Raw genomic sequence first — 16,502 nt, 5'->3', positions numbered from 1 at the left:
TGGCCCATTAAAATCTCCATTAAAGAATGTCTTTGCAGAAGATTCACTGGCACCACCAATATGACAATGTTGTTAATGATTTGATTATATGGGAGTAGAGTTTGTTTTGAAACTACAAAATGTTATAGTCGGGATGCTCAAATGGTAAAGATAGTGCAACTTACCAGAATCCACTCTTAACAAGGACATGATAATTTGAGTATAACGGAACTAAGTCCACCAGACCATGTAGCTTGTTAATTTTATGAAGGACTAGGATTCCCTACAGTATTTAACTCCTTAACAGAAGACTGTTAAATGTACTTAACTCACTGGTTTTCAAAATGAAAGCTTATATTGCATGTATTTCCACAACAGAGAAATACTACGCCTGAAAATTCTCATGTATCACTTCATGTAAAGACTTTCATTATCCACATCCTATATAGCCACAATACACTTTCTATCTTCTTGGTTGAATGTGATTTTTTGGTAGGGGAAGATTGGCAATGTCCCCAAGACTCTAATGTGAAGTATTACAAATAATTTTATTTACAGTAAAACCTGAAATTTTTGAATCTATGGAAATGGAATCAGGGTGAGTAGTACATTTTATCAGGTCACATGGCCCAAATTACAGCTCCATTCAAGAACCACTTTGCTTGAGAAATAATAAAAATTGGTGGCTAGACAATCATTTATAGTTCCTATACCATGCACATCAATTGCATTATATTTTAACCAATATAATCAAACTTACAGGTTAAGTAGTTTCAGTATAATTTAAAGTGGACAGAAATGGAATTCAATGGCAAATGTCTCAGAGACATAAATCATTTACTTAAGTTTGACACAGTATTGCCCCACCTTTTGAATTTTGGCAATAATAGTATAGCTTTACTCATTTAATTGGCACACATTTATAACCCCCAAAATATTCATAAACACTGCCTAAAATAATACATATAAACCCAAACAGATCAATAAATTGAAAGTATTGTTACTTAATATACATTTACTAAACATTTGTACATCTATCTTACATCTTTAATTTTTCCTTAATTATTATTCCAACATATTACATAGAGACTATACAGGGGTATATATTCAAATGTGGCAATAAACAGACCGAAACATAAAGGACATGGCATTTCAAAATTTCTAATCCAATTTTTAACTTAAGCCAAATTCAGTCATTTCTCCACTTTTTATTTCTAAAGTTAAAATGTTATGGCTAGAGTAACCAGCTGAGTATCAAATCCAAATGAATAAAAATTCAGTCAATATTAAAGTTAATTAAATTTATTTTTCATGTTTAATTTTCACCAGCTTTTACAATTACTGTATTTGTGACATTATAAAATATACTGCTGGTCTCAAAGAATTTTATAAATTAATTTGACAACTACGACTCAGATAATAGTTATCTGTCAAAGAGGCACTTATTTCTGGCCACATATGCATTCCCATAATCATTTCTGTTGTTAACACTGATAAAATGGAATTGTCATATTATGTACTAAGAAATATGGCAACTGAATACCCACTTCCCACCCTTCAGAAAAGAACAATGTCATCACTTTAATTTCATTTTACTAGGTAATGAATTTTATTTAAATGAATAATTTACTTTTCTGTGTAGACCAATTAAAAAGTATTATGCCTCTTTCCTAAGCAAACTCTATTTGTTTAATTCTGCATGGCAGAAAGAATTTAATACTTTACTTCCTTCTACCTTAAAAATTAGCTATGAATTTTTCTCATTGTGAATTAGTTATTTCTGTATGGTCTGTTGTCAAGCTGCTGTTAAAAAACAGTAAAGAATATGTGACATATGGGAAATCATAAACTATAATGCTAGTTTATAAGGTAATATATTAAAACATTGTTTAAATATTAAACAGCAAAATACCCCTATATTAAATAAATAAGACTTGAATTTGTTATGTGGAACTATAGGCCAATACCACCAAAAATGGGGATGGTCTAGTGCAAAAGGTGGCCACAAAAAAATAAAAGAAGAAAAGGGAGAGGAAACAGAACACTTAATACTGGCATTGTTTTTACCAACAAATTAAACAAGCAATTCTCAAATCTTTCTGAACATAAAATTAACTGAAGAATTTTTAAAATATACTGATGACCAGGACTCATTCCACACTAGGTGTATCAAAATCAGGATTCAGACAATGGTCTTTTTTAAAAGATCCCTCAAATGATTCTAATGTGCAGTCAGGACTGAAAGCCACTGATTGGAACCTACAGCTTCTGAATGTTACCTGACCCAGAAGAGTGTCCTATGAATAAAGAAATGGAACTTTTTTCACCAGTGGGACAAAACAAGGGTGTTTCCAGTTAACCATAACTATGGGTTAAAGTCATGTTTATTACTGTGTAGTTCATTAAAATATCTTGTGTGCCTCTTCATTCAATGGAATTCTGTATCTTCAAACTCCACAACCAAGTATAGCCAAAAGCACTTTTTGTAATAAATCAGTTATATTGAAAACCCATTGCCCATTCATGCACATAAACATTTACTGAATGCCTATGTGCAAGGCACTACAATACGTGCTGCTGTAGGACTTTGAGGAGTCATGAGAGAATGAATAGTGATTGGCTCAATGGCTATAAAATTAATTACATTGACCTCAATAGGGGATTGAACTGAAAAGAAAGAGAGAGAAAGCAAAGAAAGGAGATGAGAGGGGAGAAAAGAGGAGAGAGAGAAAGAAGCAAAAGACAAAGAAAATAAGTACTTACTAAGGGTCTGATTTTAAAATACATGGCTCAGGATATTTGTACTTTTTCCAATGTTTCTTACAGTATTTCCAGAAGCCTTTGAATATACATAAGACAAATTCAAGATAGAAAAATAAACCCTGTTTAAAGTAGATGTTCCCAATTTTAACCACACTCTGTATCAAGTGAATTCATACACGACATAAGTATAAATACTAAAAATCTTTATAGAAAGGTAGTTCATGTCCACTTGTAGTAGTCTTAACAAGTAATCTTACATTAAAATATTAACTATTCCATCATGGACAAAGTTTATACAATGTATAATTTATTTTGAAAACAGATTTATATACTGTTCTAATGTGAACAAATTTGAGTTTTAAGGAGAGGATGCAGAGAAGAGAAGGGGGGCAGAATCTGTTCAAATCTTATAAATAAGCCTAAAATCTAATAATTTAAAAGTCTGGCTGCTTTTCTTCTGAAGAACCTAGTGAATCTCACATGAATAAATACTTTCTCTATTCACTATTGGTATTGGCCTTTTGTGGTTACTTAAAAAATAAATAATAAGTGCTTCTCATTTTTATAAAAGCATTGAATTTCAAAATGAGGCTAGGTAATGTCACCTTAACATAGATGGAATAAAATGTTTACAAAAAAATATGTGAGCCTAAGAGAGATCACTGGGGGGAAAAATGGAGGAAAAATGACATAAGATAAATGATCAGTGATGACTCTAATGGCAAAAACTCTTTAGGGGTTCCAAGTTGCTTTTAAGTAATAAAAGATTTGAAAGCAAGACTCAAGGAGAATTCTCATTCATTATACCTTGGATGCTAACACTCTAAAGTAGAGAAGTAGTAAAATATTTTACTAAGTTAAAATATAGGTTTTATATTTTATATGATATTGAATACATACATAAAAATACCAGTGTTTTTATCTTGTTTTTGTTCAGACACTTAATGAAGCAAATGTGTTCTTTGGTGTCTGGAATAGTCTATCAATATTTAGGGATAATGGAAAGGAACTATAAGATCAACATGCCTAGAAATATAAGACTCAAAATCCTATACCATATAAAGAATCAAAGGTGGACTTACGAAAAAAGATAAGAAAGTTAAAGTTACACTGCACTGGGATTAATATATTTTCCCAAAATCATACTCTGACTCCCAGAATAAAAAGTACTATAGCCTAAGGTTTTTAATCTGTGTTTTGAGATTTTTCAAGTGGACAGGTATTACAGACAGAAATATATCATTCTAAGTTTTAAAATCACCAAAATCAGTGAGAAGAATGTACATTCATTAAATGTATTCATTATATGAAGTCTTGGAAAGGCTAAACAGCTCAAACAAAGCTGAAGAACTGTTCTTGATTTTTCATTATTCCTTTTTAAATAAAGAATAAGCATAGATATAGTACACATACAGATCAACATACTGACTCAGTCAATGTAGTCACATCCCTTTGCTTGGTTTTGGAAGTTCCAGGGACTAAAATTTAATACCATTCATAACATAGTATTTTCAATAAAAGGAATTATAGAGCAATGAAAAATCAGAAGATGGCTTAGAAAGCCTTATAACCTCTAAATATACACACATTTATAACCTGTTATTTATTTTCTAAAGAAACAAATTTTAAGTAATGCTAATTTAACCAATAGAGAAAAACTTCTATCAAAATATACAATTTTCATTACATACTAGAAGGCTAATATTAAAAAAATAGTTGTAAGTCAAAAAGTTTGCTTATATGGACGACAGGCATCATATCATCCCTTTGAAGCATAAAGCATCAAATAAGGTCTTCTTATAAAAGATCAATCTGTGACCTTTATTTGTAAATTCTTGACAAATTCATAAAGCTCGAGTTTCAGTCTTAGATCAAGGCATATCCAAGCTTCTTAATCCAGATTTCCAGAAAAAGGGGAAACCAAGGAATTCAGAATCTCAAGTGGGATTTATGCTTTACCATGTACCTAAAAAAATAACAACACAATAAGTTATAATGATTACAGGAATTTTAGCATTTTTAGAATATTACCTATAAAAGTAAGTTGACATTTTTTTAAAACTTAAAATCAACAGTGGAATAGGATGTTTTGTTTTCTAAGAAACTGAAAACCTGATATTGTAACATCTGGGAATTCTGAAGTAAGATAGAAGAAACATTCCTCTTACTGAACACTATAATCTGAGAGATTCTAGCTAGTATAATATATGTTTCTCTTTAACCTGTTATCAACTATAATCAGTGGGTTACCTCTGACTTTGAGGAAATGCATAGTATTCTGTGAGAGATACCAAGAAAGTTATAGATTTTAAAGAGCACCTTAACAAGAATAGATTAAGTGGTATTGTTATCATACACTCTTCTTAAATTTTCCAATTAGAAAACCAATATTGTAAAAGGCCTTAAGAACTTTACTTATAGCAGTAATAAAATTCAAAACTAAATTCCTTTCATGAGCTACTCAAACTTAAACTTAGAGTTTGAGACCTTTTGATGCAGGCAAAAAAGGTAAGATCATTACTTAATCCAAGCTCTTTGGATATAGAAAACAAGGTTCATAAAGGTCAAACAGTTCATTAGAGTCAGATCACAAAATCAAGACTCAAATCTAGGTCTTCTGACTTAAGAGTACTAGTAGTGTTCTATCAAGCTATAAGCCCTTTCTCCATCTATTTCTTAACGTTAGTATAACAAATATATTTGTTAATTATCTACTGTAGATCAGAGTCAAATTAGACAATGTTCAGGATGGATATAGAGGGCATTATGCTCAGTGACATAAGTCAGGTGGAGAAAGACAAACACCATATGATTTCACTTATTTGTGGAATATAAAAACAAAGGAAAACAGAAGGAACAAAAAGAGCACTAGACTCATAGACACTGAGAAGAAACCAGTGGTTACCAGGGGGGAAGGGGGCTTTATATACATTTGATAAAATAAAAAAAATTAGACAATGTTCAAATTAGGAATTGGGGAATATGGTTCACAACTTTAAGGAACAGAACTCTGAGGAGACAGGAAAATTGCTATAATAAAGCAGAGGTAACAGTATTTTAGGATCGGAATTACCTATCCAATGTTTCCCAGAACCGTAAGAAAACTGGTCTATCCAAATGACGTTTGTGATAGCTGAGTTCTAATACTGTTACATCCCATTTCTGAACATTTGGATCCAGACGAACTTCATCATATTTGAGATGGAAGGCTTTAACTATATGGGAGGGAAATAATATTTTTTATTCAAAGTAAAGTCCAAATTATAAAAATAATTTATGAAAGATTAAAAATACCTCACACAGACATCAATAAAAAAAAAATCTTTCTTCCACCAACCAAAGCTGTACTACAACCAAAATGATCTTTGAAATGCCAGCCACTTGGAGACTGAAATGAGGAATAAGATAAAATGTGTATGGTCTGGGGAAGGATAACAATAAGAAAAAAACTATTCAAATACACTATGATAAAAGTAGCAGGGTTATCACAGAAACACAGTCAAATACCTTACCCAGACCAAGGAATTCAAATAAGGCTTGCATAGGGGTGTGAGATCTAATCTAAGACCTAAAGGTGGAGTAAGAATTAGGCAAACACAGAACAAAAGTGAGCTGGTTAGCAAGAGCATGCTCAAAGAGAAAATGGTTTACTCTAGGAACTAAAGAAATTTAATTATACTGCTCAAGCAAAGTAATATAGGGAATGGATAAGAGGTAAGACCAAAGACCATAGAGGTTCAGAGCAATCTGGGCCTTGTAGGCCACATTACGGAGTTTGGACTTTTATCTAAGAGACATGGAGAATCACTGCAAAGTGTTCAGCAAAGACTAATGATACAATTTAATAACCCATAGGAGAAAAAGATAGAATTGGAGAGAAGATACATTTATCGCAAGAAAAAGATTCAATAGAAAATTAGGTAGTGAGGATTAATGGAACTTGCTATGAAATATGAAAAGGGAAAACAAAAAAACTGAAAGGTCTCTTGAGAAGTTTACCTAGAAGCAGGTAATTAAGTGATATAAAAAAATGAGTCTAGCAAAGATCTAGGAGAAGAGGAGTTCAGGTAATGGGAATAGCTAATTCCCACAGGCACTGAGATGGAAGCAAGCTTGGCATGGTCTACAAACAAGTATAACTTCTGTAGGAAATGTCTTATATTAGAACCTTTCTGGCTAAAAAAAATCTGAATTTTATTCCAAATGTGATAGTAAGTCACTAGAAAGTTTAGGTCAGGAAGGTGAAATTACCTGATTTTCATTTTTAAGAACTCTGGGTGTTGGGCAGATAAAAGACTCTAGGGCAACCTTCCCAAATGGTATGTGCTGAAAAAGGCCCATAAAATACTGACTTTCAGTTTTTCTTCCCGATCATCAAGGCAAAACAGCCTCGCTAGTTTATTATTGTATTTGCAATCAGTTTATCATCAGTGGAACTTTTGTTTTACATGTGCACATACAATACTTAGCTTTTCTTTAAATGTTTTACATTTTTCGAACATATAAGATATAACAATTATTACTGTCACCATTATCACCTAGTATTAGAGGTTTTTAAAGAGAAAAGGATTGACTTGGTTAAATATTTTGGATGGTTGCTTAATGGACTGCTTGTTACACACTGGCTTACTGGCTTTTGATGTTGAAAATTAATCAAGGTCTAATTCTTGAAATTAGGGAACCCAAATTCCCTAATTTGGAAATCCAAAATGAATCATTTGTGCCCATAAAAAGACACATCAACATTTTTCCCAATTACTTGCTTTTGTAAATAAAGGTCCCCCTCATCAGACACATTATTCATTTCTAATTTAATTCAATTTAATGAACTGAAACCAGTTCATTAAAGGAGTTACAGGTTATGCCTTCAGAAAACCCATTTTCAAAGCACATTATTTATACATGTAAAAAATAATTTTTAAACTTTTACATTAAATGGAGTCAACACTTCAGTATTTCCTAATCTGCTTACTACATGTTTTGCTTTTCTGATTTTCTCAGTATGATTTGCTTTAAATCATTCTAAATATACATGAGTTATATTTTTGAAAATGGGTTTTCTGAAGGCATAAAGGCCTACAGCCCCTTTAATGATGTCAATACATTTAATTTATGTAGCATTCATTTTTCCACCAAAACATACAACTTTTTAAATGAAAGCTGGGCTATCAGAGTTCATAAAGTTTAAGTTACAAATGAGGAAATAAGGTTTCTCTCATCATAAAAAATATTTTTAGCATGAAGCAATGGTGCCAAGCAAACTTATACCAAGACATTATCATGAAAGTTCTTCCTGATTCAGAAGAAAGACTTGGAGTTTTTAAACTTCATCAATAAAAAAGAAATGAAGTTCTTTCGTAAGAGACCAGTTATCTGGTGACACAATGAATACAAAATACTTCACATAATTCAGCAAAATGAAGCAAAATACTTCACATAATTCAGAATTGTTCATTTTCTCCAACTGCATGAATAATGTCAACACTTTCTAGGGAAGCAAAAGAAGTAGAAAAGAACAGAAAAGTTGAGTATTTAATAGATACAATGTAGCATGTCAAATGACAAAAGAACAGCCTAATAAAATAAAAATTTTCTCTATTAAAGCTAGCAAAAATTTGAAGAGATCACTTAAAAATCTCAATTAACCTCAAACATAAAAAATAGTACTTAAAAAAAATCTATATCCAGTTAGTTACAAACTCAAATTTCTCATCATTTTGAGATTTTATGTGGCAATTTTATGCAATTCAGTATTCAATATCTTCTCTAAAATTCTGTATTTTATTATTATGTATCATGAAGAAAATACAATTTTTTACTAAATCCCAAAGAGATACTCCCAAATACCCTCAGCTTTTTCCAAGCTATATAGATAGTATCATTTTCTATGTGAGTTATGTAGAAAAGGGTAGGAAGTTAGAAAAGGCAAGAGTGAAAAACAAAGGAGATCAACTACAAGCTAAGAAATAAGTTTCTGGCTTCGGCAAATTACTAAAAAAAAAAAAAACACTAAGGAAAATAAACAGCTTGGGGATGAGGGAGAATATAAGACAATTTATACCATTTAAAACAGGTTGAGTCTGATTTACCAGTAAGACCTCACAGAGGAGTTACTTGGTAATCAGTGAGACATGAGGGTTCTCACTATCAAGCTAGAGATGTTAACTTTTAGATTACAGGGATATAAATGTTAACTGAAAATTATCAGACATTGAGAGAATTTTTATAATTAGGAGAAACAGTAACATAAACAGTTGAAAACCAGAAGAAAAGTAGCTAAAGAGTGTCTCTGAAAGAGTAACAAGTCCTTGCAAAAGAACATTTTTTTAAATGGAGGAAATGAGTCAAGAGAGTCATCTTCAATAAGGAAATCGAATGTAGCCAGTATTTGGGTCACTGGTGAGTTTTATGCGAAGTTTAGTGGAGAGCCAGACTTACAGTGGATTGAGAAGTGAATACACAGTGAGTTAGTACAATTTTTTTCAAAAGCTCAGCTGTAAAAGGAAGAAGAGTAGGGGCTAGAAGGGAAGGTGAAGTCAAGGGCAAGCATTTTGTTTTGCTTGTTTTACGATGAAAGCAGCAAGAGTACTTTCATTTTAAGTGCTGATAGAAAGGAGTCAGTAAAGAAGGAAGGTTGAAGAGAATTCATAGTAACTAAAGTTGAAATTTCTAATAAACATATCTGTTTAATGAGAAAGCTTTTAAAAAGTAATTTTACTAATGTTATTAACTTAATTTTGTATTCAAATCAAGTAATATTTGGAATATCCCTACGAGCAAAAACAGGCTAATCTCATCTACTCTTGGTATATCAATATTTACCAATATATGGTCAATAAAAGATATAAAGCACATGGAATCCACTCATTTAACAGCTATCTACTGAATACTTCCCCATGTCACCCACTCTTCAGTGATAGGTATACAAGGGTAAACAAGGCAGATAACACTATTCCCCTCATGGAACTTGCATTCTACCCAGGGAAGAATTACAATAAAGATACAAAAATAAGATGTCCCGCAACAATAAGTGCTATTATGAAATTACAAAAGTTTACAGAGTAACTGGGAGGAAGTAGTGGCTATTTTCATCATGGTCAGAGAAGGGTTCTCTACAGGAGAGAATATCTGAGCCGAGACTTAAAAGAAAAATGCTACAAACATTACAGACAGTGGGAATAGTTAGTTGTTTAAAGTTATACCTACACGTTACTGTTCAGCAAAAAGCAATTTTAATAAAAATGTATGGACATGCAACAATATTAAGGATTTTTAAGTGCTCTAAAATTTAATTGTTAATGTTGGGGGATAGGCAATAATTCACTTAAAAAAAGTTTTAAAAATATTTCACAGGTGCCTGAAAATTAACATTTTATATATAAAAAAATAGGAATCCTTGATACACACATAGCACAGCCACAGATGGCTCTTCCTCTTAAATAAAGCAAGAGCACTTCAACATTGAATAAGCAGTAAAAATAAAGAGAATCTTACTTTTAGCAAATATGTCAACTGGTGATCCATCAGGCAAAAGCCATGGCCAACCTTTGAACTGCCATGCAGGACCTTGCACAAAAACTGCTACAACCCGGTCCCTAATAAACAGAAAAGGGCGAGGGGGAAGAGTTAAGAGAGAATATTTTAAACGTGAGCTCTGGTTATTACAAATCCTTAAGGGAAAGCTCTAGTAATTATTCATGTGATATAGTCTCCTATATCCTTCTGTAAGGTAAAGTACATTACCAGAACTTTTCATTATAATGTTATTATCAGAGAATATTAATGAACTGCTATACTTCTATGCGTGTTTTTTTGCAACTAAGTCTTAAGCATAATTACATGCGCTATCCTTATATGTGAACTTTATAGCCTTTTAATCCACCCTTTACTAAGTAGAATAAGGACCCACTTTCCCAATGAAACAGTGAACAGTAGTTGATCTATTAACCAGAAAAGCTGATTTTAAAAGGAAATATCTAAAATTCAAACACATATTAAATGTTTTAACTTAATTAAAAACATTACAATAATAATTCGCCAACTGTTTTATGAAGCCCCAAGGCTTTATTTTTCAGTTCTTGTGATTATTTGGAAAGTAATATGAGTACAGAAACCATCTAGACTTTTTATTTTTTCCAAGTGTTTTACAACTGCTTCACTCAACCTAAATTCTGTAAGTATTTTTTTTAAAGCAATTTGCTTTTCTAACCATTCAACTTCATTTTCCTAAAAAGAACAAATCTCTTTCTAGGTCCTTGTACTTCATTATCTTACAAAATATTTAATTATAATTTAATTAAATTGAGAAATTAAACTGCCATAAACAGTTTAAACCTAAAACTGAAGAGGTGGAAACAAAATCATATCAACAGTAACAATTAACATTATTAAGATTCACTATAAGCATTTACTATGTGCCAGTGCTGTTCTAAGTATATTAACACATTATTTAACCCATTTAATCTTCAAAACAGTCCAATCAGATGAGTACTATTTTACAGATGAGGAAACAGAAATGCATGGGCATATTAGAGAACAGTTCACTAGCCAGAAGAGAAAGAAGGGGAGGGAAATAGGAGTAAAGAGGAGAAAGGGAAATAAATGATTGATCATGTGTACTGGTTATGCTACTGTTCCTGAGTAAGGACTGATAAATCATGAAACTAGCCACTCCAATAATAATATGGAAATAGTTTTGACTTTACAACTCCCTGAAAGGGTCCTTGGAATGCCCAGAGGTCCACAGACCACCCTCTGATAACAACTGTGTTAGATGAAGACTTTATACATCCAACAAAACATTAACAGGGTTACCTTCTATTCAAGTAAAAAACCTATAGCAATGATGAAAGCTACTGTGAAAAAAAACAAATTAGCTAAAAGCTAAAATTAGACCTTAAATAAAAAATCTCCTCCTTTCATGGGATATATGCCCTACATAGCCAAAACCATCTTTGGTAATGGGGCACACTATTAAATGTATTCTTACTATATGATATAACCTGTACCATACATTAGCTGGAAGCCCAACGTGCCTGCAAAACTAAAGGGAATTTACTTAATAGACATCACTGAGATCCTACTGGGTCTCACAGGGTTGCCAGGGGAGCAAGATAATTCATTGGGAGTGAATTCTTGAAAGGACAATTAACAAAGAAGAAAAAAAGGTAAGGAAAATATTATTCCAGGTATCACATTAATATCTAGGAACCTAGCTAATATGCACAAGCAGTATTTTGCAGCACAGTGATAGCACTTGTACACACTATTATCATTTTCTGCAAATAACTACAAACGTACTACAAATGGTGTAAATTTTCCTACTTCTTACAAGTAGTAAACTGGGTATCTGAAATTCTCATCTGATCCACTTCATATATTACTCAAAGTATCTCTGTTAGGTACCAGAGAAGGATTATAACACAAGAACCTTTATTCTTTAGCAAATTTTTAACATACTAATATTCTCAATGACTTGATTTTCTAACATCTGAAGACTAATCAGTACTTCAAAGATAAATTTTATCTAATGCATAAATGAGTTTCATTCTGTCACAGAGATGCACTCTTAGACTTCGCATTTTTAACTACATCTTAGATTAATGAAGTACTTTAAGATAATTCATGTATCTGAATTTATAGACACTTTATAGTTTAAAATTTTATCAAATGACATTTTAATGCAATAAAAGAGCTAAACCAGGGTAGTCATGTTGTTTTTATTAAATTATTCCCTTACAATAAAGGTAACAATTCCTTCACTTACCATTTCTTAACAGAAAATATGAATTCTCCAAATCTAAAATATAGGCCTTTAAAACATTATTAGTCTATTTGAAAGTTTTGTTCTATAAGATGATCCAGAAAAAATGAGCAAGTGGAAAAATTTTTCTCTTAGCTTTCCAGAAGTTAGTGTTTCTTTTTATAAGTAAAATAAAGTTTACCTACCCAAAATATGAATTTATTTAGGTGTTACTAGAATGTGAACATTACTGATGAGCAAATCAGACATCAATACAGGTTTCAGGATGGTTGCTATTTAGAGCTCATTATAAAATTTTGTATTCATTATAAAAAAATTAATGACTATGTAAAAAATATAGATTATCTTACCAGTCTTGAGGCATAAGTTTAAGGGGCTGGTCTACTACTCTATAAGGAACTGTGACACTAACTGCTGTGCCCCCTGGTTGTATCTGGTCTTTTCTTCTCTGTATTAGAGTTTCATTTTCTCGTTGGCAGCCTTGTTTCTTTTTTTCATCTGATGGGACAAATCTTGAAAAATAGAGAGATGAGAAGAGGGTCAAATGATTGAATTTGGTGCAAATGGGAAAATAAATTGTATTTTGGAATTATTTTTTAAAAACTAATAGTTTTAAACCAGAACTTTCTTCTTTAAATGAACATGTGCTGCATGAACTAATCATAATAATGCTTGAGAAGAGTCTTTCCTTTGATTGCCAAATAGAATTCAGCTCACTCAGGCCTTAAGTTGGTATGTGTGTGTCTGTGCATACAGACACACAATTTATATTCATTCATCTGGCATGCTCCAAGGCTACATACAAGACCACACAATCTTTGCCCCCTTAAGAGCTACCAGAGGGAAATTTTATTAAAAAATCAAAGTCACATGACATAAAGATGATGTGGCTAGCTAGGCTTCTGCTTCTTCCTGGATAAGTGACTTGGCCACTAAAACATCTTTTCAGGTTTAATTCCTCAGCAAAATTAGAAAAAAGCCATCAAATTTCAGGGTTGCTTTGCAAATGTCACAGTAGGAAATTAACTCAGCATATGCCAATTCTCTATTTTAGTAAATACTGATAGTAATTTAGTTAATTACCAACTCTACTATGTAGTTCAGTTCTCTACTGTGCTATCAACAGATATTCTCAAAAATGACTCAGCAATCTGCAGACCTGTTGCCAACTCTAGATTTCTTAGTGTTCACAAATAGAAGTCTTTTTTTGGAATACGCACATTCCTAATATACAGTTACTACCATATTTTATTAGTAATGGTCTGATCACTCTAATTAAGTTGGGGCAATGCAATCACTGCATTGAGAATCATTCTGCTTCTAAAGTTTAGACAAGATAAAAGGAGGGAAAGGGATGTGTGAGAGCTTGAACTTGGTAGAATCCTTCAAAAAATTTCAATACTGCATACTAGATTCATCAGATACTGATACTAGTTTTATGATCATGAAAGTTTTTAGCGCATTGTGTTTGTGATAAACTGAACTTCACTTCTGAAGTGAAGTTTTCTTATTCATGTCACATCTGATGAAAAGTTAAGATTTACATATTGTTTAAAAGTTTCCCCCAGATAATCATTTTACTGTCTATGGATTCTTTCTCTTATTAATCAAGCCTATTTAAGAAATGTCAAATATAAGACTAACACTCTGAATAATGGAGTATTTTTTAAAATTTAATATACATGCATTGTTGGATATGGTGCTAATATAAAGCCACAACAAAAACAGAGTTAACAGTATATGCAATACACTGTGCTAAGTTACACAATATATAATAGTACAACACACAGTACCTGACCTCTTGAAGGTTATGGTCCAGATACACAGAACAAAAGGGGTCTTACTGCCTAGAGAAAGATCTTTGCTTCAATTTATCTCAATCAGTCTATATATGGGTAGGATTTTAAATGTTTAAATTCTTAAATATAGTAATGCATTACCCCTCTTTTCCAGCTTTTGAAATTTTAATATGCTGTTAAAACTTTAACATTACTTACACAAAATTACTTATAAACTTTAATAATGAATTATAATACACATACAAATGAGCGGTCTGTTATTATATCCAACTTTATAGACTATTCAACACCTAATTCAACTTCTAATGCATAATAGAGTTACATATAGCATTTGCATGTTCACTTTTGTTGATGTTTTATTAAAGTTCAGAGTAACTAACATAGTTCTTTAATTAACTATAGTTCCAGATTTTTACATGCTAATATTTTAATTTCTGAATATATCTTGATTTACCTTAGAATAGTAGCCTTCTTTGCAGTAAAATGCAGCTCTATTTCAAAATGCTTTCCAGCCTTGATCCATTTAGTAACATAAGGCTTTCTAACCTATTCTCCAAAACTTAATTCCACTAAAAGGATAAGCGTTCCACATCATGTCAATATGAATTTTAGTTATTCTTCCATCCTAGTGTATTTCATCAGATCTAAGACCCCAGTGACTGTGGGATATGCCATTATATTTTTTATATATTTATATATGATGAAAGAAAAAAATACTGCCAATTAAACTACAACAATGCCTTAAGGACACTCTACTTAAATCAGTCATTATCCCTGGGGTAGAAGGAAAAGAAGATGAATTGGCCTTTCCTCCTGGCTTCAAATGCAGTTAGATCCTTTTTTATGTATCTCAGAACAAAAAGCAACAGTTTCATCTACTGGTAACTTCGTTTCTTGGGTTCCATATAGCACTTGCTTGTTGCTTTGAAGGAAAATACGGGAGTGAGATCATTCCTCCAACAAGAAATATATGCTTTACAAATATCAAATTTATGCCCCATTGTTCCATTTCAGTATATTTCTGGACACACAACATTTTTCTTGACATAAAATTTACATATGGTGAAATTCACAAATAGGTGAGTTTTCAAAAATGTGTACCTGGTGTAAGCACTGCTCCAGTCAAGATACAGAACATCTGCATCAAACCAGGTTAAGTTTTCTCTTCTAACTTTCAGTAAATCCCAATCCTCCTTCTCCCAAAAGGTAACCACTACTCTGCTTTCATCACCGTAGATTAGTTTTGTCTAATTGTTCTAGGAATTCATACATGTAAAACCGTACAGGATGTACTCAAATGTGCCTGGCTTCTTTCATTCCGTGGAATGTTTCTGATACTCATCCATGCTTTGGGGCACATTGGTAGTTTATTCCTTTTTACTGCTGAGTAGGATTCTATTGTATGAATATGCCACAATTTGTTTATACATTCTCCTGTGATGGACATTTGGGTGGTTCCAAAATTGGGGTTGTTATAAATAAAGCTACTATAAACATTCCTGTATAAATCTTTTTGTGGACATACGTTTTCATTTCTCTTAAACAAATGCATATGAGTTATTGGAGCATGGGGTATATTTAACTTTGTAAGAAAATATCAGAAAATTTCCCAAAGAAGGACAAAGTACAAAAAACATCTTAAAGGCATCTGTGAGCTAGCTAGCAAGAAGTGAAGAATCATTGGGTAAAGAAAGAAATCCAAAGAAGACTAACACCACAGACTTCTATCCATGGAAAGCCCTGGCAAACTAAATCAACTTATATTTTTTTATCATTATTATTATTATTATTGTATTTCTCTAGGCTCCTGGAATAAGACTGCTCAAGATACAGTATCTAGAAGTTCCTTCTTTCAGAAAGCTAGGACTGTCAGGGGTTAAGTTTAGTATAATGGTAATAAACCCACTGCCCATCCTTTTTCCTGTCTTAACCTACACCTTGACAATTACAAGGAAAACCAAATCTCAAACTTGTAAACTGGACTACACTGCAATCTGAAGCCAGAATTAACGACCCTGACCAAAGTGACTGGTTCAGAAATAGATATGTTATCCAAGCCAGACCAATGAGATGAATTCTGGGATTTCTGCTGGAATTGAGAAATGGGCAATGTCTTTGTACTGTGATTGGTAACCTGAAGTTTCTGATAGTTATCTTTGCTCCTGAAGGGGAAGAACATGAGAGATGGAGGGACCAAC

General features: G+C 32.2%; 1 protein-coding gene across 1 annotated transcript in view; it reads right to left on the bottom strand.

The window, feature by feature from the left end:
- Nucleotides 1-508: 508 nt before the first annotated feature.
- CDC73 (cell division cycle 73) overlaps nt 509-16,502 on the bottom strand; it is a 122,743-nt gene continuing 106,749 nt past the window's right edge. The window contains exons 14-17 of the mRNA XM_037014070.2: nt 12,856-13,017; nt 10,237-10,337; nt 5,816-5,957; nt 509-4,708 (exon numbers count right to left, since the gene is read on the bottom strand). Coding sequence (XP_036869965.2) covers nt 4,672-4,708; nt 5,816-5,957; nt 10,237-10,337; nt 12,856-13,017 — 442 coding nt within the window. The 3' untranslated portion in view covers nt 509-4,671. The remainder of the gene's footprint in view (nt 4,709-5,815; nt 5,958-10,236; nt 10,338-12,855; nt 13,018-16,502) is intronic.

The sequence above is a fragment of the Manis javanica genome, chromosome 14 (genome assembly GCF_040802235.1).
Source record: "Manis javanica isolate MJ-LG chromosome 14, MJ_LKY, whole genome shotgun sequence".
Classification (NCBI taxonomy): Eukaryota; Metazoa; Chordata; class Mammalia; order Pholidota; family Manidae; genus Manis; species Manis javanica.
Note: the sequence above shows the minus strand (reverse complement) of the source record. Positions and strands in the feature narration are given on the sequence as shown.